At 37.8% G+C, this 24024-nt stretch overlaps 2 protein-coding genes across 2 annotated transcripts in view; both read left to right on the top strand.

The window, feature by feature from the left end:
• The window catches only part of relt (RELT TNF receptor), a 470714-nt gene that overhangs the window by 328469 nt on the left and 118221 nt on the right, over positions 1–24024 (top strand). The gene's annotated exons all lie outside the window — the stretch shown is intronic.
• Positions 14–23890, top strand: p2ry6 (pyrimidinergic receptor P2Y6). The gene is made up of 2 exons (XM_079620607.1): positions 14–152; positions 18910–23890. The coding sequence occupies exon 2, from the start codon at positions 18933–18935 to the stop codon at positions 19899–19901; it is 969 nt and encodes a 322-aa protein (XP_079476733.1). The 5' UTR covers positions 14–152; positions 18910–18932; the 3' UTR covers positions 19902–23890.

Here is a 24024-nt window from a genome sequence, read left to right as displayed (position 1 = left end):
TGACGCGCAAGTCCAAAAAGCAGAAGAGAGCAGTGCAGAATTTTTCGCTTCTTCACTTTTCTTCGTCTGTCTGAGGAGATTCACTTTTGCTTCGCATACAGTTTTTATTTACCGATGATCAAGACGGAAATAACTAAAGAGTGTATGCAAAGGTAAGTTTAGGAAGCAATTAAAACACGTTTACACTTTGTTTTTAACGATACTTGTAATCTATTGGCATGAAATGAGCATTTTAATTACATACATCAGCTTCTTATTCTGGGCATGGTGGTATTTAGCTATTTATGCATGCAGATATCAATTAATGTTAGTATCTAATCCAATTTTTATTATAAACACGTGTCTGTCCTAGTGTTACGAAATGAATATAGAAATACCCTATGGACACAAATAAGTATAACAGTGACGCATAAGAAACAGTTTTTAACTACAATAACAAACAATTACAATAGGTCTACCCATAACAAGTTATAATTACCAATGCTGGTTACCTATTCAGATTTTATATTCATAATTCGGATTTCATATTGTAAAGCCCATCATGGTTATATCCATCACCTTATCACAATATAATGTTAAAATGAAAAACCAATTCCATGTAAAAAATGTTCTTGATAAAAATGTTGAGCTTTTTTTGTCATAGATTTTAGGTTAAATCCTTTTATATTCAAATTTTAACAATTGGCTGTGAAATCCATTTATTTATTGATTGATTGATTTATTAAATCATTTATTGACTGGTTTGCAGTTTCAGCTTCACAACTTCTATCACATTTATTTATTTTGTCCAGTTAGTACAGTAATGCAGCGTCATATCACTGTTTGTAAGAATTATCATTCTGATAGATATTAACATCTGTATTAACAGCTCTTTGGAAGTATGATGCAGGCTTCCACTGTAAGCCATTGTTTGCAGTGTGAATTCCAGTAGATTAGGGATGCTTCAGTGAATGGCTTCTGTGTTTCTTTTATGCACATGGACAGACACTGATGTCTCATTAGTGGAAATAACATCATTGTGTGTGTGTGTGTGTGTGTGTGTGTGTGTGTGTGTGTGTGTGTGTGTGTGTGTGTGTGTGTGTGTGTGTGTGTGTGTGTGTGTGTGTGTGTGTGTGTGTGTGTGTGTGTGTGTGTGTGTGTGTGTGTGTAAAAGAAAACATTGCAAGAGATTGTTGATCCAGATCAGAATCTTCAATAGCCTCTTTTTATATATACTTTGACCTTCTTAAATTCATTGCAAAGACAGCTAGTGGTGCCAATGGCAGTTTGTAATCCTCAACAGAGATAAAATACAAGACAATCTCTAGGAAAAGATAAAAGAGAACCATGTCCCACTCAGATACATTACTTTTTCTTGTCAAAAGTGTTCTGCGGATATTTGTTTGTTGCAGTTTTGCTGTGGGGAAATGTCACCGCTTAATGTTGCTTGCAAGCAAACGCATGCTTTAGTGTGCTATTTTTGCACCTGACTGAGTATGATAAATACTTGCAAGGTGAACAACCCTCTTACCAGTATATCTGCTTCTATTTTAATGGCCACACATGGACACTATGTCACTTGTTTATGTTGTATAACCAGGGATCACAGTGTTTGAGATGATTTGTAGTTATTGTCATTGCAAGGAATTGCAAAATTAATGTTTCAAATACATTTTCAAGACCTGACAGGATATTTTTCCATTTTTCATTCCAACGGTTGTTTTGTCTGTTTAGCAAGTCTACTTGTTACAAAAGCTTTGTGACAAGTTTCCCAGAAAAAAGGTGTGGAAGAGAATTCGGAAAATGATAAATGCCTTGAACATGAAAATGAAACCAGACTCCTCTTATTTCTTTAATACAATAAGTCAGAAATCTGTCTGAAATTAGCATACGAGCTTGTGATATGGAGTAACAGCTAAATTAAGACTTGTTGTCTCAGGTTGCTGCTCTCTGGTTCTCAAACGTTCTGTTACCACCCCTGGAGATATTTGCACAAGTGTCACAAGAATACATGTACTCACAGTTAAACAGAACCGCATTTACAGCGCTCTTAACACAAATGAGTCCTGATTGGGGTCACATGGATATAGCCACCAGACAGCTGTCAGCTTTCTGTGTTTGCCAAAATCAACAGCCATAACCACCACTCCCTCTCCGTTCTGCGCCTTGAGGCTGCACCGTCTCAGTCAACATTGTTACATTAATGCAGTTTAGATTCATGCCACAGTCTACCATAATTATGACAAACTCCAGCTGTGTTCTTGGACTTGCTGTCTATTTTTGACCATGACTAGGACTCAAATGACCCTGGGACACGGTTTATGTAAACACCTTTTTTTTTTTTGCTAATGAAAATGCAACCACATTATCTTTGGGGTAGAGATGTGCTAAATTTTGATCTTTTAATCTACAATTTTTGCCTGGCAGACAAAAGAAATCATACATATACAGTACAGACTTGGTATCAGTGCTTTTGACTTATGTCCCGCCGTGACGTATCAGTGGATATGCGTGTTGTGCAGTGGACTGACTCAGTCGTTAGGTTTGTGCTCCTCTCTGACTGTCAAAGACTAGAATCTGCTCTCCAGTCAATGGAAACAATCTTTATGTGATTCTCTGCAGAATTTGTTTTTGTTATGCTGGTTGAAAGTCGTCTCATATCCTGATAGCAATCACTCTGTTAAGCGGTTTAAATGTATTTTTATAAATATATGTCATCTGTGGAAGGCGTAGAAGGACCATAGAATGTTCATTCAATTGTTGCATTCGGTCTGAACGGTCCTATAGATTGTATTCCCTGTCAGTCAACGTGTGTTTGCATACCACCGCGCAGGCTGTTCACGCAGACATAATAAGTCATCAGCGCGTTCACGTACGCTGTGCAGACAGAGCGAGAATGGCAGGCAAACAACAACAACCTAACTTTCCTTCTGAACTGACAACAAGTGGCACTGGCAAAGGATCTACGATCTAAGTATCTTCATCGGAGTCAAGCAGATTCTCACCGTGGAAACCCTGTCATGCAAGAAATATTATTACACACTGACAAGTTTTTCTAACTAAACAAACCGAAAACTTGCTGCATCTAATTCTGTTTTTAAGAATTTGTTTATGTAAGGTTTTGTAGTGTTACTCACTTATAAAGTTTTCTCACTGGTGAATGACACATGATGTATTGCAGTAACGTTTTCTCCGGTCTTCTTGCTGTGCGCGTTCATGCTTTCAGGAGGCGTGGCTTTGGACGGCGATTTGCAGGGAGTGTGGGACGTACGCTTTAACTGCTATCAGGCTAAATTTAGCATTTTCCCAGATGTCCAACATCACCTTTAAGTCCTAAGTCTTAGAACGTTTCAGCTAGTTGTTAAGTGTGTCCCCAGCTTGAGCTCAGTAAGAAACACCCTGGCAACCACTTAGAACACTCTGAAAGCTGCATAGCAACACCTTAGCAACCACTGTCTTAGACCATTGTGACAGTGCCCTGCAATAACCCACAACACATTCCGAATCCGGATATCACATAACAACACCTTAGCAACCACCTAGAAAACTCTGGAAACTGCATAGCAACACCCTGGCTAAACTAATGCTAAACTAATGCGCTTGTATTTGAAACATTCCTCTTTTCGAGAACTCAGTGTTTTAGCTTAATCCCACCCGAGGCCGGTTTTCTGAATAGTCGGATGTTTGTTTCTGAACCTGTCTAGACAAATCCAGCATGCTGCTTTCATTCCATCTGCCTATGAGATGAACGAATACGACCTGATGAGGATCAGTGAGATGACCTGGGGTGCAGGGCTGGACTGATGATTATCAGGTCAATCAGGCACTTTAGCAACGGTTACTCAAGATGGGCTATTTATACAATCACACTACTGCAAAGATCTCTAGATTAAAGGCATCTGCGAAATACCTTTCAGGTGTTACTACTGGGCACACACACACACACACACACACACATGGATTAGACAAAGAGACACTCTTGTGAAACAGAATGTCTCATGTCTGTTGCACAACACTTCGTCATAAGGTTGTCTGAATCAGTGATGAAATAGAAGAACTTTAAGTGTCCACTTCAGCGATGCTTTTACTAATCATAGTTTAGATCAGCTTTAGATCAGTTTATATCAGCTACTATGTAAAAATTCACATTTACTGATGCCATTTCCTGCAGCAATGTGCATATAACTGTAAATTAAAGCTTTTGCTTGAATGTGCGTTAACTGGGAATCAGTGAAAGCAGCGAGATTTTGTGAAAGTTTCTGTATGTGTACAACTACATAAAACTACAGTTAAAATGCAGATGAAATATAAGAACACGGTCATTGTGAATGACCTCTAAACCTAACGTTAGACAGATTGATAAAATTATATGTAAAACTGAATCCTGTATGCCAGTGATATAGACTTGTTTGATGATATGAAAATAACATAATATATCGCCTTCTAAAGTCAGTTCTCTTTTCATTGCTTTTATCTGCCTTCATTTGGGGACTTTTCTCAGGAAATATTGAAAATAATTAATTTAATAATTAAAGTATTAAATTGATGTAGCATCTAATTCAATTCAAATTTGTAATTGATCGTGTAACATCAATCGTTTTTTTTTTTTGCATTTCTTATAGCATTTATTTACCAAGGATTCAGATATTGTCATTTTAATCTCTATTATTTTTTTTATATTTACATTTTTATTTTTATTTAGATTAGAATCTGATGAGAGAACTTTGATAGGATAAAATTTCATTAAAGTTTTAAACATTTGCAACATGGATTTCAGTAGTTTCAGAAGCTTCTGTGAATGGCTTTTCAGCATGGACACGTTTCTCTTTAAATAACTAAAAAATATATAATTTGGACATAAAAGCTCACAAAACCTTGTGAATGGAGACTTTGAGGAGTCTTTTACCACCGTTCTAGTGAATTCTTTGCATTCTTTGATAGGGCACCTCATTTGAATATGAATCAACTCATTCAAAATGGGAACTGAAAGGAGTAAAAGAGGAATGTGAACGCTTTCTTTTCCTGTGTCTTTAGCAAGCGTGTGTCACATGATCAGCAGGACTCTACTAATAGTAATTGTGCAATGAAATCTTTTTATTGTTTTATGTAACTGTGTGAATTTTCCATTAACATAACAGTGTGACTAAGAAATTGATGCATGAATGGTTCAATAGTTCTACATTTAGCATGTATTTTAACATACCACGTAAAAACGTTGTTGCCCCTGATAAGTTTACAGTAAAATAGAATAGGCCTATCAGAAATAAAATGAAATATCATCTGGACGGGGACAACCAGCAACTCATTGGGTCTAAATAATGGCTAATTTAAGCTGTTTCTGTGAATAATTATGGCTTTATTTTTTATGGACATTTGGTACAATATGGCCTGGTTTCACAGACAGGGCTTAGATTAAGTCAAGATTAGGCCTTTGTAGGATATAAGATGTTAAATATATCCAGAGTTCGTCGGAGTTGCAGAAACCTGATTAAAACACAGGACAAATACCAGTCCTTTGCTCTCTTTTATTTTAAGTTCAAGATGATTAAATCGTAAAGATCAAGGATTCACATGGAGCAGATTCACATGATGTTAATGGATGGACAGGATGAGCAGGATGAACAAGATGTTTTTAAGTCACTACAAACAATACAATAAAATAAATCAAACTCTTATAATTAATCAATAAACATATCAACAACATATATATACTCAATCCAAACAAATTCAAACAATACAATTGGCAAAACAAACTTATGCTGGGTACACACCAAAATATATTTTACATTTTATAAGATTTTCAAAATGTTATAGACCACAAACATGAGGACAAAAAATCCTAGATTTATCTGTTTTGCTCCTATAGTGTGTGGTGTGCCATGATGTGACGAAGACAGCAAACCACACACAAACAGATTTTCAACTAGAGTATCGACTGTGAACACGGGAAATCTTGTCCAGTCTTTTATAGTAGGTTTTACACGACACGTTTTATAAACATTTGTGTTGTTGCCACAAATCAACAAGCTGATCCTCCATCTCTGCTGTCCACATCAATTTCACTTTGTGCTGCACCATGACTGCATTTGTTATGCTTCCGTCTTCCATCATCTCTTTCTGATATTGTTTAGTTTCACGTGATAATCTCCAGAGTGTGCGTGCGTTTGTCCTCGGGGTGCCCCCCACACATCAGGATTTTTTGATTCGCGATCGGGGCGGCTCCGACGTTCTTCCGAGCAGGTTCGGACACTCTTAACACACATCACACCAAGGGAAAATCTGATCAAATAATCTGTAGAACCATCAAGATAATCGGGACATAGCTAGGATTGTCGGAAGGGGGGAAATCGGCCCAAAATCAGCCCGATTATCTTTTGGTGTGTACCCAGCATTAATTAACGCAAGGACTCAAAGGACATGGTTGGGTGTCCATTCAAACACCCACACCTCACCAATGCAAAAGAAACAAAGGAAGGAGGAAGTGAGGTATATATGAGAGAATAGAGGAGAAAGTGTTAGTATTACTGGATCAAGTGCTGCCGAAAAAGATACGTCTTCAGCAGTTTCTTAAAAATGGCTACGGACTCAGCAGCTCTGGTTGAGTTAGGCAGATCATTCCACCAGCAGGGAACAGTCATGGTAAAGGTCCGAGAAAGAGATTTTGTGCCTCTTTGAGATGGCACCACAAGACCTACATATGTCTTTCCATTAATAACAATCTCAGCTACTCTAACACGCCCATCCTAAGAGACGTACTACCCTGCCAATGGCCCATGATGCTCTTGGAAGTTGAGAATCAATAACTAACATGACAGCAGAGTCATTTAGATTAGGTTGTTCTCGATTCCATTTTTGACTGAGCTGCTGACCTGGTAAATAATGTCGGATAAAGGATGTCCAAAACTGGTCAATGAGGACCGGCCAAGGAACTTAGAGTTGGCATAAATCACCTGAGGTAGAGAAGAATCTCGCCGCCCCATGAGGAGGAGATTTGGAGTGATGGGGTCGAGGTCTGAAATGTTTGAAGAGGCGTAACCAAGTGGCTTCGAATTTAAAACTCCTTCAACTTCTGTCAGAACTGTCCGTAGGACTTCCTCTGATCCTGTTTGACTGCCAAGTACCACCCGCAAAGCTGTTTTAACTGAACGGACCTCTCTTTTTTCCCATGACCCCCCAAAATGAGGAGTTTGTGGTGGATTAAACTTTAAATTTAATTTAATTTAATCTGCTGATTTTCCAACTTGACTTGTAACTCAGTGGTAAGGTTCTGGAAAGCTTCCTTTAATTCTCTTGCAGCTCCACGGAAATTACTTCCTTGATCACAAAGAATTTAATATGCCCTACCTCTCCTGGATATGAAGTGGCGTAGGGCCATTAGAAAGCTGTCCACATCTAAACTGCTCAACAAATCAAGATGCAGACATCGAGTGGTCTGACACTTAAACAGAATGCCCCATCTCTTCTCCATTCTACGGCCAATATTGACATGGAAGGGACCAAAACAGTCCATTCTGGTAGACCAAAAGGGAGTGTGAGAAAGTGAACTTCACTTCTCACTGTTGCGCACCCCCGCAGTGACTGTGAATGGCGTTACCCGCGAGAGCGGGAGAGACTCTGGTCTTTTGTACACATGCACATACACCTATACGCTCCTTGATAAAAAGAAATTATACATTGTGTAGGTTAATTGTGTTTAAGGGAAGGCTGGCGCGGGGCTAGGCGCCATTAACGCATTCGCGTTCATTTGTATGTAGCGCGGTTAGTCCGTGATATGATTCACAACAGGAAAAACTCATTTGTCACTGCTTATGACTTCATACTTTACCACCTGCATGATATAGTGCGGTACCCACTAGTTCATGTTCCATTTTACTCCCTATTTCTGTCTAAAATTCCTGTTTACTTCATACATATTGCCACTCACGCATTTCCTGCTTCCCGGTCCGGTTCAACTGCTCGTATACGGATGCGCGCGTCGCTATAGGGGCAGTATTTCTCCGCGTCCCACGGCAGAGGGTGCAGAGCATGGTTCACAGGGGAGTTTGTTTGTAGTAATGTCTTGTATATTTAAGTATGGTGTGAATAGGTGGTGGAAATGTTATATATGTAATTTGTGATATGATGATTTCATAAGAACCTGATATTATGTTTATTTTCTACTTAGTTTATAGCTTATTTATGGCCTTAGGCTAAAGATAATACCCTGATGGTTGGTATGGTCCAATTAGCCCAGGATGCTTTGGCCTACTTAAGAGGGTCTCATTGTGCATTACAGGAGAGTGAGGGTAGGTACTAGCTTGCTGTGAGGCTATGTACTAAGTTTTTGCTGTATTTTTGGGAGAAAGCTAGAAACGTTGTACTTCTTTAATTTATTTCTTTATTTTGTTTTCTTGACTTTTGGAGTTAAATATATAAATAAACTTTATTCTATTTTTTTGGAACAATTGAGCTCTGGTAAGCGTCTTTTTCCACCTCCACCATCTAACGCCAGTGAGCCTACACATCCCAGTACTTGGGGTGACACTCGGTACCTCACAGGGAGGTTTGAACAACCGGAGCTTGGAGAGTTGAAGATCTGACATTTGAGGGATAGATGGCTTAGCTCTCCACTTCCTACATTGCAAACAAGACCACTGATGTTTTTTCCGACTATTACGGCTTGTCTCCCTCTAATTATCCAGTAATTGCGCTGAGGTTCTGAGAAAACTTTGTAGTTCTAGCTACAAAAACTTTGTAACGGCAGGAGAGCGAATCCAGTCAAGACAAGACAGTTGTCGAATCAGACCATAGGACAATTTTTGTCAAAAGATGAGTCAATTCAAAACTGTGCACCTCTTAGAGCAGCGCAAAGTTCAAGACGAGGGATGGATATTTGTCCTTTGGGGGCTTGTTGAAGGAAGTATGTACCACACCCATGTCAGTATCCATTCGCAAATAGGCTACTGACCCTTATGCGCTCTCTGAGGAGTCACAAAAAATATGCAACTCTCTGGAAGTGATTTGGTTGGAAGGTAAATTTAAATAACAACAAGGAAGCTGTATCAATGACAGGTCAGGGAGCTCCGTTTCCGCCTCCCAGGCCTGTTGAATATGATCTGGCATTAGGGGATCATCCCAGCCCCGGGACTTCATCCAGCATTGTTGTATGATGACTTTAGCTCGCGTTGTAAAGGGGGTTATGTAACCCAAGGGGTCATACTGACTGGCGAGGACTTTATATATATTGCGCAGGGTTGTTGTTTTATACTCAACAGTTCTGGATCGATACCCTAATGCAGGAGTCACCAACCCGTCGATCGTGGTCGACAAGTCGATCTTGGAAGCATTTTAAGTCGATCGCGAAGAGTTTTTAAAATCAGAGAAAAAAAAACAATATTTTTATTGATTATAGCCTATAGTTTACATATATAATGTCTGTAAAACAACCGCTGATAACAAAATACTTTCGCCTGGCACCGCAGCGCGAGCCTCCGCTGACTGCCTGCGCACCTCCCCAAACGGACGAGGCATTTATACTTGACGCAACTGTTTTAGACTGAAAACCAGACCATACAACTGATATAGACGCGCAAACTGGGTGCCGGTGTGATGAGATGTACTAATATCCGTCCGCTCGTGCAGATTGGGATGCAGAGGCGCGCGCCTGTTACAATGACGTCATTTTTGCCACGCGCACCTTCGCGCTCATGAGGTTACCCTTTAACCAGCTCAGCCACATCACACTTCGCTCACATCAAGCTCTGCAAGCTAACGATACGCAACACGATTCTCTATTCACCATAGTTAAGGACAAAACAGTTGACAGTTTGTTTAGTTATATACTATTTGTATAGTTAAATAAATATTTTGCTAGTGACTAACAGGCAACAAAGAATGTCAAAGTAGAACTACATTGTGGCCTTGTTTTTTTATACTTTTTGCAAGTGGTAGATCTTGGTTTACATTTGGACTTAGGATGTGATCTTAGGCTTGAAAAGGTTGGTGACCACTGCCCTAATGAATCACAGGGACAGTGCCAACTCAGACCCAGAGCTCCTTCTTTAGGATCCAAACGGTCTTGATTGATCCACAGTTCAGCACTCTCAGACCTGGCTTCAGGAGGAAGATGTCTGACAACATCAGGCTGGTTACTTGCCCACTGTCTGATTTCAAATCCTCCACTCATCAGTAAAGAACGCATTCGGTCTAGGAAGTTCTTGGGAAACTCTCTAAACAATTGTCCACATAGTGAACACTGAAGTACAGAATTCGCTATATCTTCATATCGTTCTTGGTGATCATGGACATGCCTTTGTAGGGCATATGTTGCTACATACTGTGCCAAAGGGCAAAACTTGCCATTCATAGATGTCAGGTGGATTTGACCTCTGCATATTGCGCCACAGGAAGCGTAGAAGTGAACGGTCTTCTGGTTGTAGCCTAACTTGTTGGAACATAGATTTTATGTCCCCACTAATTGCCAATGGGCACTGACGAAACCGGAGTAAGACACCAAGTAAGGAAGGGCCCAATTGTGGACCAGGAAGAAGTTGACTGTTAAGTGACACACCTTTATATTGATAGGAGCAATTGAAGACAATAATTTTTTTCCCATTATGCTCCACAATATGATGAGGAATATACCATGATTCATTAGATGAATCATGAGGAAGTTCCACTTTGGAAACATAACCAGACTCTTCCAACTCGTCATGATTAGTTCCAAGATGGGGCACGGTTGGTTTGGCTTCGTGCTCCTCTTGCATTTGCCTTTTAAAACTGGCAATTTTATGCACTCTGATAGACTTTCTACTGACACCAAGATTAATAAGCAGCAAATACGTGAATATGTCAATAAACCAGAACTGTGCCAAAGGGCAAAACTTGCCATTCATAGATGTCAGGTGGATTTGACCTCTGCATATTGCGCCACAGGAAGCGTAGAAGTGAACGGTCTTCTGGTTGTAGCCTAACTTGTTGGAACATAGATTTTAAACAACACCAACAAATGAAATATCGGCGTGGAGCATATAAGCGTCAGCGTTCAGACCTGCTGTTCACCTGTTTGATGTGGCTTCTTCTGCTGCTAATATTTGGATCACTTGTCCTAAGGATTCCACAAAAAGAGCCTGACAGTCTTCTGTGCCACACGCCATACCTGAACAACGTTGGATATGGTCGTTTTACCATCTACTATTCCTTCCTGAAGTTTGGAAATGCACGCGTAAAAGTGGAGCTGGGTAGCAGGAAAAAAGATAGTGGGTGCGCTATAATATATCTCTCCTTCCTGGTCCTGTTAGCGGGAGACATCCAGCTTAATCCCGGCCCAGACGCTGATTGTGTGCCGCGGGTCCATGCTGCCGGCGTGGAGGCAGGGCGGGGCGGGGCGGGGCGGGGCGGGGCGGGGAGCAGCAGGCTGGATTGGTGGGTGGGCAGGATACAATCTATACTAACAGTAAAGCCAATACAACTCAAAGTTAGGTATAAGCGAACAAACAGGGACACTATTGACAATATAAAAACTTTGCCGTCACAAGCAATAATAAAGCAGAGACAATATTTATTTTTCCAGACAGTAAATCATGCGAAAATAATCTGGGATCCTACAGTAAAGCCTAACGGTATTTTGGGAGGACATTTAAATATTAGAAGCCTGTATCCAAAATGTGATGAAATTAGAATTTTGCTAATTGGTTCCAATCTTGATTATTTGTGCATAGGTGAAACATGGATGCATGATAAAATCCCCACCTCAATGATAGATGTGCCTGGATATAAGTGCTATAGAAAGGACAGGGTTACTGGTAGAGGAGGAGGAGTTCTGGTTTACATTAAAGACTCCTTTAAGATCAAGAAAGTCCAATTAGATTAATCTCTATCAATTAAAAGTCTATGTGTAAATGTGGCTCTATCCTCACGCATGATGTTTAACATCCTTGTGATGTATAATCCACCATCTAGTTGCCTACAATTTTTTTTATCAAAATTGAGAAAAAATACTCAAATATTTTAAACTGAACAGTGAGGTGCTTATTTATATTAATGTTAAATAAATCCAGTAGGAAACAACTCAAAGAACTAACAACAAAATATGTCTTTCATCAATTTGTAAATGGACCCACTCGTTTCATCACAAAAACATCACAGACAGCAATAGATTTAGCTTTCTCAAACAAGCCGGAGAGTCTTAAAACCATACAATCTGATGTGTGGCTTATCAGATCATAACATGATATTCATTTCCAGAAAACTCTCAAAAAAACCTCTAAATGAATATAAATATGACCGAAAGGCAACTAAGTTAATAATTCCCCGCAAGGATCTTATTAAATTTGAATGAGTTAGCAAACACTAATTGGGATGAAGTCTCACAACATAGTCAAGTGAACGAGTGTTGTGATATATTTACTTCTACAATGAGTAACATTTTAAATAAGTTCTTAAAACAATTTAAAAGGCCACAAAGAAAAGTACATCTTCCATGGGTAAGTGATGCAGTACGACAGTTACTTAAAAAAAGAGATTTTGCTCTAAAAATCTTAAAACCAGATATGACACAGATCTGATGTTATTTAAAGGTTTATGAAATCAAGAATTGCGCAACTCAATAGCGAACTATTATATGAAAATTCTAACTGAAGCTAAAGGAAATTGTAAAGCAATGTGGAAACAAATAAACAGTCTAATTAAACCTAATGCAAATACAAATAATTCAAATGAACTAAAATGTGAGGGAAAAAACATATCAGACCCTGTCCAAGTTGCTAATGCTTTTTTCAATTTGCTAATGCAATTTTTCATTAAATCCGTACAAGATCTTGCTTCTAATGATTCTTTAGATGGCGAGCCCAATAGTAGCAACTTAAACATATTGTCATCAGCAAATGAGAATACCTTTAAAATTAGAGAAGTGGATCAGGCAGTGGTATTGAAATCTATTTCAGACCTGAATACCAATTTATCCAAAGTAATAAATTGGTAATGTCAAACATACTAGAAAAAAATTGTTTCAGAACAGCTAACTCAATACTTAGAAATACATCAGTATATACACCCCCAACAGTATGGTTTCAGACAGAACCATTCCACTGAATCAGCCATCTGCGCATTATTGGAAAATATTGGGAAAATCTAAATATATGTTTTTCTATAACAAGAACTCGGACAATAAATGACCTTAACATTAAAATGAATGGCGAAAAAATATTTAGGAGTGATTTTAGATTCTCAGCTAAATTTTAAAAGTCATATTAAAAACCATCTCAAGAAAAATGAAGGCCAGAATGAACTGTTTCAGAATGATTATGAGCTTTCTAACATTTGAATGTGCTCATGTCTTTCTGAGCACTATGATCCTGTCTCACCTGTCATACTGCACCAATGTTTGGTCCCAGACTAGCCAAACTACCCTAAGGGTGCTTTCACATCTGTAGTTCGGTTCATTTGGTCCGGACCAAGGGAGAAAAATTATACTTTGTAGCATTTTCCAGGCGTTTTGGTTCCTTTTCACACCACACTGATTGCTCTAGTCCGAATCAGTTGATGAAACGAACCAAAATGCAGTCACGTGACAACATCCACATCACTCGTTGGCCAGATGATTCTTGAACGTATTTTTATAACTGCACTTCGATTGTCAGAATTAACGTGCGGGAAAAATCCAACAGAACTCCCAGAAGTAAAAAAGAGGAAAATCCGACAGACAATACGCCTCTTTTTACTATGGAGAGACGACTGTGTGGGCTGATTGTATCCCTAGTCATAGTTTATTATATAGTTTGTCTACGCCATTTTAGGCAAACATTTGAGAATGAAGCGAGGATGCGGCTTGAAAATAATGTTATATGCAATGCACGCGGCGAGTCACTTCAGGAGGAGGCGACGCGTGCATTAATGTTGCTAAACAGTGACATAATGCAAAGCGCAGCTGACTACGGCAGCTGGTTTAGTCCAAAAATGTGCAGTCCTTTGGCAGTTGGGTCTGTTCGAGGTCGGATCACTTTCTCACCACAAACGAACCGCTCCAGAGTTCGTTTGAAAGCGTACTGTACAGAGACCACCTCTTCGAGGAGGTCTCGGTATTGTTTGGTCCGCTTTTGGTGCGCACCCGAGTGCGATTGCTGCATTCACACCTGCCCAAACGAACCACACCAAGGGGGAAACTGAACTCTAGTGTGATACAACCGAACTAAATGAGGCAGGTGTGAAAGCACCCTAAAGCCTATTGAGAGGCTTTATAACCATGCTCTGAACATTTTTGATAAAAAGCCCATTCGATTCCATCACTGTTACATTTTAAGTAAACATAAAATCCTAAACTTTGTTCATTTTGTTAATCTTAGACACATAGTTGTTTTTTAAATGTTTGACTGGACCTGCACCTAAGCCACTTTGTAAATTTGTGAACAGGCTGGAACCCTTCAGATCAACAAGAGTTGCTACATGTGGAGATTGTAAAGTTCCATTTTGTAAAACATCTTTTTCTCAAAATGTTTTTTCTATGAAAGGAGCCAATCTGTGGAACTGGATTCCTACAAATATAAAGACTTTAAACTGTCCACCTTCAAAAAACGAACAAAAGCCTGGTTCATACAGTAGCAGTGTGATCATGTCATATGAGATGTAGGAGCTGTGTGTGAGTTAGAGTGAATGTGTTTATTTATTACACTTGTTTTTTGGTGTAATAAATTACAGAAACCTACATGTAAAGGGGATACAATTTAAATCTGTTCACATTTGTCACTTTTACAGCTTTACCAGTTTACAAAAATATTCCTTAATCCGGAATAGCTAAACTCTCCAGTGACAAGTTCTTCATAACACCCGAATGCATCTCTTTAAGTTATTCTCAGTTTCAACACAGAAACTATTTACAAAGGAAGGGGGATGTAGTCGCATCACTCATAATTAAAAAAGACAAAAACAAACAAAATTCAATCTTTATCAAAATTTCAATACTCATTTCAATACTTTCACAAACTATTTTATTTTATACTCCTTAATAACCTCATACCAAATATTTAGTTACCCTAATACATTGCAGTTTTATTTTTTTATTAGATTTTCATCTGCAATTGTCGCTTGTATAGGAATCTTCCCAAACCAACCAATCTCAATATCTTTCCATCTTGCTTGGTATACTGGGTTGCACCAACAGATAATTGGTCTCAATTGTGCAGCACGGAAATATTTTTGTAGACATGGAAGGGTCCTCCGTTATCTTTAACTCAACTGCAGGGTTTTAAATTTCACCCTTGGTCTCTTACCCTGCCATATGAATCTGGAAATCAACTTGTCCCATTCTGTAAATAAGTTTTTTGGGTCAATAGGTAAAGACTGAAATAGATTATTTTTGTGGATTGTAGTTAAAAGTCAATAGTAGGCCTACTTGTGTTTTTAAAATATTAAAGGGATCCAAAGATTTTTTATGTTTCCATAAGCTCAACCAACAACTCAGTTGAATCCATTCTTAGAATTTTGACACAGGGCCGTTCACACAGTATGCATTTTTCATTCCGCGCAACTTTTACATTGTTTTTCTATGTATACACACCCTGGACGGACGTGTATAAACAGTTGTGCTCGTGTCTTGTGTCTTTTGCAGCGTCTCGTAGGCCTACATGACACCGCCGTTCTAAAAATGTGGCTCTCAAGTTAAAATATGTTCAACTTTTTTTTAAAAGGGAAAAGCAAAAGCGAGTTCTGTGAATGTGTTTCCCCTTTCAACTGCACTAGTTTTCCAATATTTTTCAAAGTAAACACGCTCTTGAAGGACATGTATGACTGTTGCGCTCGCATCTCACACATCGCACATGGCTTTGTTTGTGTTTGCCATGTGCTGCTCTTGTTCCGCCTCCTTGTTTAGTACTTGCAAGTAGGCTACACGTCTAGTCTTCGTTTGCTTGATTGTTTTCACATGATCCTTTTTGCACACAGCCCCATAATTTTAAACTCAAACATTTATATGATGTCCTCAACATACCAACATATTTTCTCACGTCTGTCTGTTAAACATCTTTACACAAAAAACCCACTCCGCTACTTGTCAGTGATGTTTTCCTGCCCTAAATTTTCTGAACTGCATATTGCATTTTTATTAGTGACATCAAATATGAATATAATTCTAAGCTTCTCATGTAAATTTACAACTAGGCAAGTCATATGGGAAAATGTTGTATAAATCCAGTCTTGTTTGTATGTACCATCTGAGTTGTGTCTTAACATGCAGTGTTATCCAACACCAGACAATATAGAGTAAAATATAGTGAGTGCCTGAGTGCTCTAACTCGGCAGGATGATTAATGAACTTGCCCGGTGGCTCCTGAGAGTCTGACAAACAGTTAAGTTCCCTTACTTCCTGCATGAATCCTGCTACATTATTGAATGTTTTTACTCTAATTGGGTTTGAACGAGCTATATTTTCACTCTAATTTGTTTTTTACTTACTATGTGGACTATACAAATGTGTTTTGCATGCACACAGAGAATAAGGGCCGGCACTATCCTGTCTCCTCAGTCAAGATGAATGGAAAATATATTTTAATGATAAAATATACTTCTTTCTTTTTTAAAACACATAAGTGCATAGGCTTTCTAGACTACTTTCTAGGATATTAGGCTACTAGGCCTATAGCAATATTTTGGTTAAGTACAGTCTGTTTTGTCACATTTGACACAAACTTCCCGCACCATGAAAAATGCAGCTAATCTTGGCTAAAGGCATGATGAATTTTATTTATTTTTTCATGTTTAGAGGGCTAGTTAGTGGATTATTTCACTGCATTGTTATTATGTGTCACTTGTTGCAGTTCAGGCTGTTATAATTTACCATGAAATTATGCGTCTGTTAAACGGGTCTCAATAAGTATGTACGTATTAGTGAAGCGTTCATAAGCGTGTGTTTCATAGTAAAGCAAACAATGCATTACTTTTGGTGGTGATGGTACTTGTCTGGATTCATGGACCATGGTAAAACCGCTGACATTGTGAAACTACAGTAGGACGTATATGGTGGTCTAAAATGTGTTTATTTCATGCATATGGAGTCAAAATTTTGAATGTGTTAGCCCAGGCAATTTTTCTTTTTGTTTTATGTAATGTTATTCAGTGCTCTGCCATCTGTATTTGCTCAGTAGTTTTTAGATGAATAATTGTGGTAGCAACATACTGTACAGGTCGACAAATATGTGAATGGGCCACATTTGTTAGATACTTTGTGCTACGTCATCGTCCCTTTTCTTTACCTCATATGCCCCCTCTTCAGTGCTACTGAAAATAATTTACCTGTGTCATTTAAGGATCTATTTATTTTAAGTTCTCTAGGAAAGAAAAAAAAGCACCATTGAGATCTTCAGTGTTTCTTCTACACAGCAGTGAGATTAAGTGGAGACCTTTGCTTAAGTCAACTTCTTTTCTCCTGGGAAAGACTCCAGTAATGTCTCCTGATTTCAGAACAGATATTAGCAATACCTCAAACTGTGCCAACATTCAAATGTCAGAGATTTCAATATGAACTATGAATTCAACTTCAAATGGTTCTTTCATTTGTGTCTATTTTAATTACTCACAACTGAAATTATATGTGAAACATACTGAGACCATACAAGTTCATACTCGATCTCCAGAGCTGTGAAAAACCATCTACTGAGAAATAATATTTCCCTTTGGATAAGCGTAATTCAAAGTGCTTTGTTTTGAATCTTTATTGAAAGGATAGAGGACAGGTAATAATGGGAAGGGATCAAAATATGAATTTATTGATTTTTATGTTTGGCTCCATTTTGATCAATTTGGGGTAAATTGTGGTAATGCAGTGTTTGTCCACCATTTTTAATGACCCATAAAACTAAATATATAAGGGATAATGTACAGTTAATTTTATTTTAAGACTATTATTGGCTGACTGTACATTATCCCGGATATCACATCCATATTCACCAAATAAATAAATATGTGGCCAGTTTCGGTATGGTCTCATAAAACCCGCAATAATAAAACACCAAGAAGACTTCAAGTATTCCAGAGAGATGTATAATAAAACAGTTATTTTAAATTAAATTAAATATACCCAAAGGCAAGCACCAACCACCTAATGCACTGAAGGACCCAGAAAATGCATTGTTGAACACTGCAGTGTTATTTTAGTATCACTGAGATGCTATTATATTGTTTATTAATATTTAGAATTTATTTGCATTTTATATTTTCCAGTTTAATTTTAGGTTTAGATATTTTGTTGTGTGTTTTTGTCATTTTTGTAAGTTTTTTTAATTTTTATATCTATGTAGTTTTTATTAATTTATTTAAATTTTAGTTATTTTAGTACATCAAGGTAAACCAAATGTAAATGAGAAATATTGTCTTGGCAACTAGCTGAAATAAAATAAGTTTCCGTTTGTTTTGTTTTTTTCAGTTAACATTTATTTTTCAGTAGCAATGCTTCTTTTCTCCTGGGAAAGACTCCAATAATGTCTCCTATGATTTCAGAAGAGATATTAGCAATACCTCAAACTGTGCCAACATTCAAATGTCAGAGATTTCAATATGAACTATGAATTCAACTTCAAATGGTTGTTTCATTTGTGTCTATTTTAATTACTCCCAACTGAAATTATATGAGAAACATACTGAGACCATACAAGTTCATACTCGATCTCCAGAGCTGTGAAAAACCATCTACTGAGAAATAATATTTCCCTTTGGATAAGCGTAATTCAAAGTGCTTTGTTTTGAATCTTTATTTTTATCCAACAAGCTGAAATAAAATACGTTTACGGTTTTTTTTTTATAATTAATTTTATTTCAGTTAACATTTTCAGTTTCAATCAACTATTATAACCCTTCGTACAGTCAACCACCACTTTTTCTTCAGAAAAAAGTAAAAATCTAGTATCTAATAATTATTATCCATGTATGACTACACTGACTCCTGAACATTTCTGTTTTTTTCAGAATGTGAGGCAATATCCATTAAGATGGAATCTCTTAACCATTCCACCTCCACTTTGCCTTCCTGCACCTACAAGGAGGAGTTCAAGCGCTACCTCCTCCCGACCGTCTACACCCTGGTCTTCATCTTTGGACTGCCGCTCAATTTCATCATCATCCTGCGGATCTGGGGCTCACGGCGCACACTGACGCGGACCAAGATCTACATGCTGAACCTGGCCGTGGCGGACTTTCTGTACGTCTGTTCCCTTCCGCTTCTCATATACAACTACGCCAGCAAGGACTACTGGCCGTTCGGCGACTTCACCTGCCGCCTGGTTCGCTTTCAGTTCTACAGCAACCTTCACGGAAGCATCTTCTTCCTCACCTGCATCAGCTTCCAGCGCTACATGGGCATCTGCCATCCGATGACGCTGTGGCCTAAACAGGGAGGGCGCAGGCTGGCGTGGTTGGTCTGCGCTGGCGTTTGGGTGGCCGTCGTCTTTCTCTGCGCTCCCACGTTTGAGTTCGCCGCCACCGGCATCCAGCGCAACCGCACGGTGTGCTACGATCTGAGCGTTCCCCTTCGCGCAAAAGAATACTTCCCGTACGGCATCACCTTGACCTGCCTGGGCTTCGTCGTGCCCTTTCTGGTGATCGTGGTGCTGTACTGCAAAATGGCGCGGGTCCTCTGGCAGGTCGGCGAAGCCAGAGAAGTCTCGGCCGCGGAGAAGAAGAATAAAGCCATCAGGATGATCATCATTGTAACGCTGGTGTTCGCCATCAGCTTTTTGCCGTTCCACGTGACAAAGACGCTCTACCTGCTAGTGAGGATTTTCCCCTCGGCCCCCTGCGAACTGAGGAACCTGCTGTCTGTGGTGTACAAATGCACCAGACCCTTTGCCAGCATGAACAGTGTTTTGGACCCCATTCTGTTCTACTTTACCCAGCCGCAGTACAGGCGCAGCACCAGAACCCTGCTGCTCAAAATCACCTCACTGAAAGACAAAATCTGACTGGAACACACCTGGTTATGTCTAATATTACTGTATATTAAAGGTTTAGTTCACACAAAAATGAAACTTCTGCCATTAATTACTCACCCTCATGTCGGTCCAAATACGTAAGACTGTTGTTCATATTCGGAACTCAAATGAAGATCTTTTTAATGAAATCGGAAAGCTTTCTGTCCCTCCATTTACAGCTTATGGAACTACCACTTTCAATCCCCAGAAAGGTAGTAAAGATATCACATCATTAAAGTAATCCATGTGACTCCAGTGGTTTCACCTCAATTTTATGAAGTGACGCGAGTGCTCTGTGTGCGCAAAAAAACATAATTTAGCACTTTATTTACAAAATTACAAAATATCAATCTCCGACGCACGTTCATGACAACACCACGTTGTATGTGTGTTGTGTTGATGCGAGAGCAGGTGTTGCGTGAATGTGTGTCGGAGATTATTATTTTGTAAATAAAGTGGTAAATTATGTTTTTTTGCGCAAAAAAACACTCACGTCACTTCATAAAATTGAGTTTAAACCACTGGAGTCACATGGATTACTTTTATGATGCCTTTCTGGGGCTTGAAAGTGGTAGTTGCATAGGCTGTCAATGGAGGGACAGAAAGCTCTCAGATTTCATTATCAGACTTCATTTGAGTTCGGAATATGAACAAAAGTCTTAGAGGTTTGGAGCGACATGAGGGTGAGTAATAAATGACAGGATTTAAATTTTTGGGTGAACTATCCCTTTCATGCAAGACACTACAGTCAAATACATTGTTTTTTCATGCACTGGACTTTTGAGATTTTAGGCTATTTTGCTTCCATAACTTGTCTTCTTTCAGACTAGTCAAAAGAACATCCAAAATACACATTTAAGTGTTTAATTTATTACACTTTATCTATTTGCATCTGTGTTTCAATTATAAATACATATCGTTAAAAGCTTTGAGTTTTTTTCACCTGCACTCAACCAGAAATCTCCACTTCAGCAGCTTTACTCCAAACTTGAGTTTTATTCCTTTCTATATTAGTTTGTTCATACATCATTTGCCTGATTTATATAATATTGTATTTTCAGACTGTTGGCAGTATGTTCTGATTTATGGACTGATAAAAAGAAATATTCAAAATCTCCTTTGTAAAAACCTGAAATTAATCAATCATTTTAAATCTGGCTTTATCCAGTGTTCAGATTTTGGTTCTGGAAATGTACACAAATGAGTGCATTTTAAAAAAAAAAGAAAAAAAGGCAACAACATTTCAGAAAACTTGTAATGGAAAATGTCTTGTCTTTATGTAGTGTGATTAATTACCTGGGGGAGTATGGTGATATCTATTAGTTAAAAAAAATATTGCACATATTTACCTGTGGTGTCTTGTCTGGATGTCGAAACCAAACATTTTTTTGATATTTATATACAAAACGTACAAAGCATTTAGGATATCTACTGTGAACGTGGTAGAAATGGCTGAAGGAAGTGGCCCTTTTGATCGATTCAGTGTTACAAAAAATTATTTATGAAGATTGAACTATTGTGCATCACCCTATGGACACTTGCATTTGCTTTGAGTTCGAGAACAGCCCACCAAAGCATGGCAGATGACTAGTGGAGCAGTGAGCTCGTATCTGAGGGGGTTGAACCCTGTGAATGGCAGCTGAATGAGAGGACTAGTTTGGCTGATCTCTCCTTACATGTGAAAAGGTGGTGCATTTTATTAACATTTTATGATGGCAATAGGAAATAAAAAAAATACAATTGCTGATGTAAGACTAATAGAGCTGAGAAATAAGAAATGTTTCTAATCCAAAGGGATTTAGAGTGGATTCAAATTGTTAATTTTTAATGAAGTTACATTAGTGGTGAAAGTATTAACTTTTTTTTATTTGAATATGAAAGAAAAAGAAATCACACATTCTTTATTCATATTAAGAAGTTTTATTTATATATTTTTTGTCATATATAATTCTGATTTATGACAAAGTTTTAAACGTGTGTGTGTGTGTGTGTGTGTGTGTGTGTGTGTGTGTGTGTGTGTGTGTGTGTGTGTGTGTGTGTGTGTGTGTGTGTGTGTGTGTGTGTGTGTGTGTGTGTGCGTGCGTGCCTGTGTGTTTATATATAAAAAAAATATGAAGCCGCACAACTATTTTTAACATTGATCAATATAAGAAATGTTTCTTGAGCAGCAAATCAGCATATTAGAATGATTTCTGAAGGATCATGTGACACTGAAGACTAGAGTAATGCTGAAATTTCAGCTTTGACATTACAGGGGAAACAATATAAAAAAAAAAAATATGTTTTCACTGTATTTTGATAATAAAAAAAATAGACTTTAAATAATTAAATAAAAACATTCAGTGACCCCAAACTTTTGAATGGTAGTGTATACAGTATGCAAATAGGTGCGAGGTATCTCTTTTGAAACAGTGATGTGTGGAATTATTGATGAGACATAGAGATGAATAGAAGCATTTGGAATGGAAAGAATAACACCATCTGTTTACCATACTACATCTGTTGCACATTATCCGACGGAAAGTCAGTATCAGATGTTTGATGGTTTAATAACACGTTGTACAGCTCAACATCCTTATGAAGTGACGTCTTGTCCTACAAGAGAAGGATCTAGGATCAACATACAGTGCCTGATTCAGGAACAGAGCTGTGCTGCTGTTCTCTCATTGTGTTTTCATGAACAGGGCAGTTTAATCACAGCTAGACATCTTTTATTTAATACTTCAGCTTGACCAAAATCTACAAAACCTTATAAATACCATGCATCAACACAGTATATTTGTATGTGTTTCAGTCATTTGGCCAGTATTATGTTTGTGAATTTTTTTATATATTTTTGATGAATTTTGTCTTGTCTATTCAGTCTACTGTAACTGATATATCTGATGGGCAAATAAGAAACTTTTCCTTCAATGTGCACGAATATGAAGCTGAATAAAAGAGTGGAATACTAACATACTGCATACTACACTGCAATCACTCTATACTATATCCTGTGGTTTCATTTCAATTGTTTGCGAAACTTTATGCATTAATTTGCGGTGATAAACCTTTCAAACAGAAGTATACACGTGACCTTTCCATGTTGCATATTTGATTCATCAAGTGGCATTCAGTTATCATTAAATAACAATAAAAAATGAATTATTTTGGATTTTTAATCCTTAAAAAAAATGCTAATCCAATCAAATAATGAGTAAAGAAAATATTTGGTTGTACACAGTATTTTTGCAAATGTAGCAGATCATGTATATTCCATGCATACAAATAATTTGCATACACTATACATAATAGTGCAGAGATAGTATTGTACGGTATTTTGAACATATAGTGCTACATAGTTAACTAATGAGCAACTTCAACTTACTTTGATGCAACAAGCATTTGTGTCTCAGGCTTTATGAACGACCAGTAGGTGGTATAGTTTACCTATGAAAAAGTTTGTGTTAATAAAGCAGATGTGATGTTTGCACATTAAACTGGTCATTTGCTTCCTGCTTAAGTATAAATGGTCAAGCATTATATGAGCGTTTACAGAGAGAAAGAATTTAAAGTAATGAAATAATTTTATGAACATGCAACTTTGGGGCAAAATTCATCACTGTCCATATAATGATAAATAGCCTATACTGTATGTCGCTGTTATCCAAAATGTACTTAAAGCTAAGTCATTACATCTGTGTCTATATTGCAGTATATAAACACAATATATTTTTCAAGTAAGTACACTATTTATTGAATGCTTAGTCAATGTGCAAATAAAATGTCTGACAATTCATGTTTGTTTTTGCTTTTGATTTATACATATCAAACACTATTTCTCTAAATAATGTAGAATCTCAAGATGTAGGTATAATATTAAATTAAGCTGTTAAAATATATGTCCTAAATGTTGTAAATTGTTAGGTCTTTCTGAATGAATTTGTTATAGAAACGTGTTCTGTGAAATTTTGATTTGTGAAATAAATTGAATTGACAAAATTGACAAAGAATTTACACTTGGTTCGATATTTTATTATCTTAAAGGGATAGTTCACCCAAAAATGAAAATTATGTTATAATTTACTCACCCTCAAGTTGTTCCGAATCTGTATGAGTTTCTGTCTTATGCTGA

This window comes from Phoxinus phoxinus (genome assembly GCF_949152265.1).
Source record: "Phoxinus phoxinus genome assembly, chromosome: 8".
Taxonomy (NCBI): Eukaryota; Metazoa; Chordata; class Actinopteri; order Cypriniformes; family Leuciscidae; genus Phoxinus; species Phoxinus phoxinus.
The sequence above is the reverse complement of the archived record's forward strand: the minus strand, read 5'-3'. Positions and strand labels throughout refer to the sequence as shown.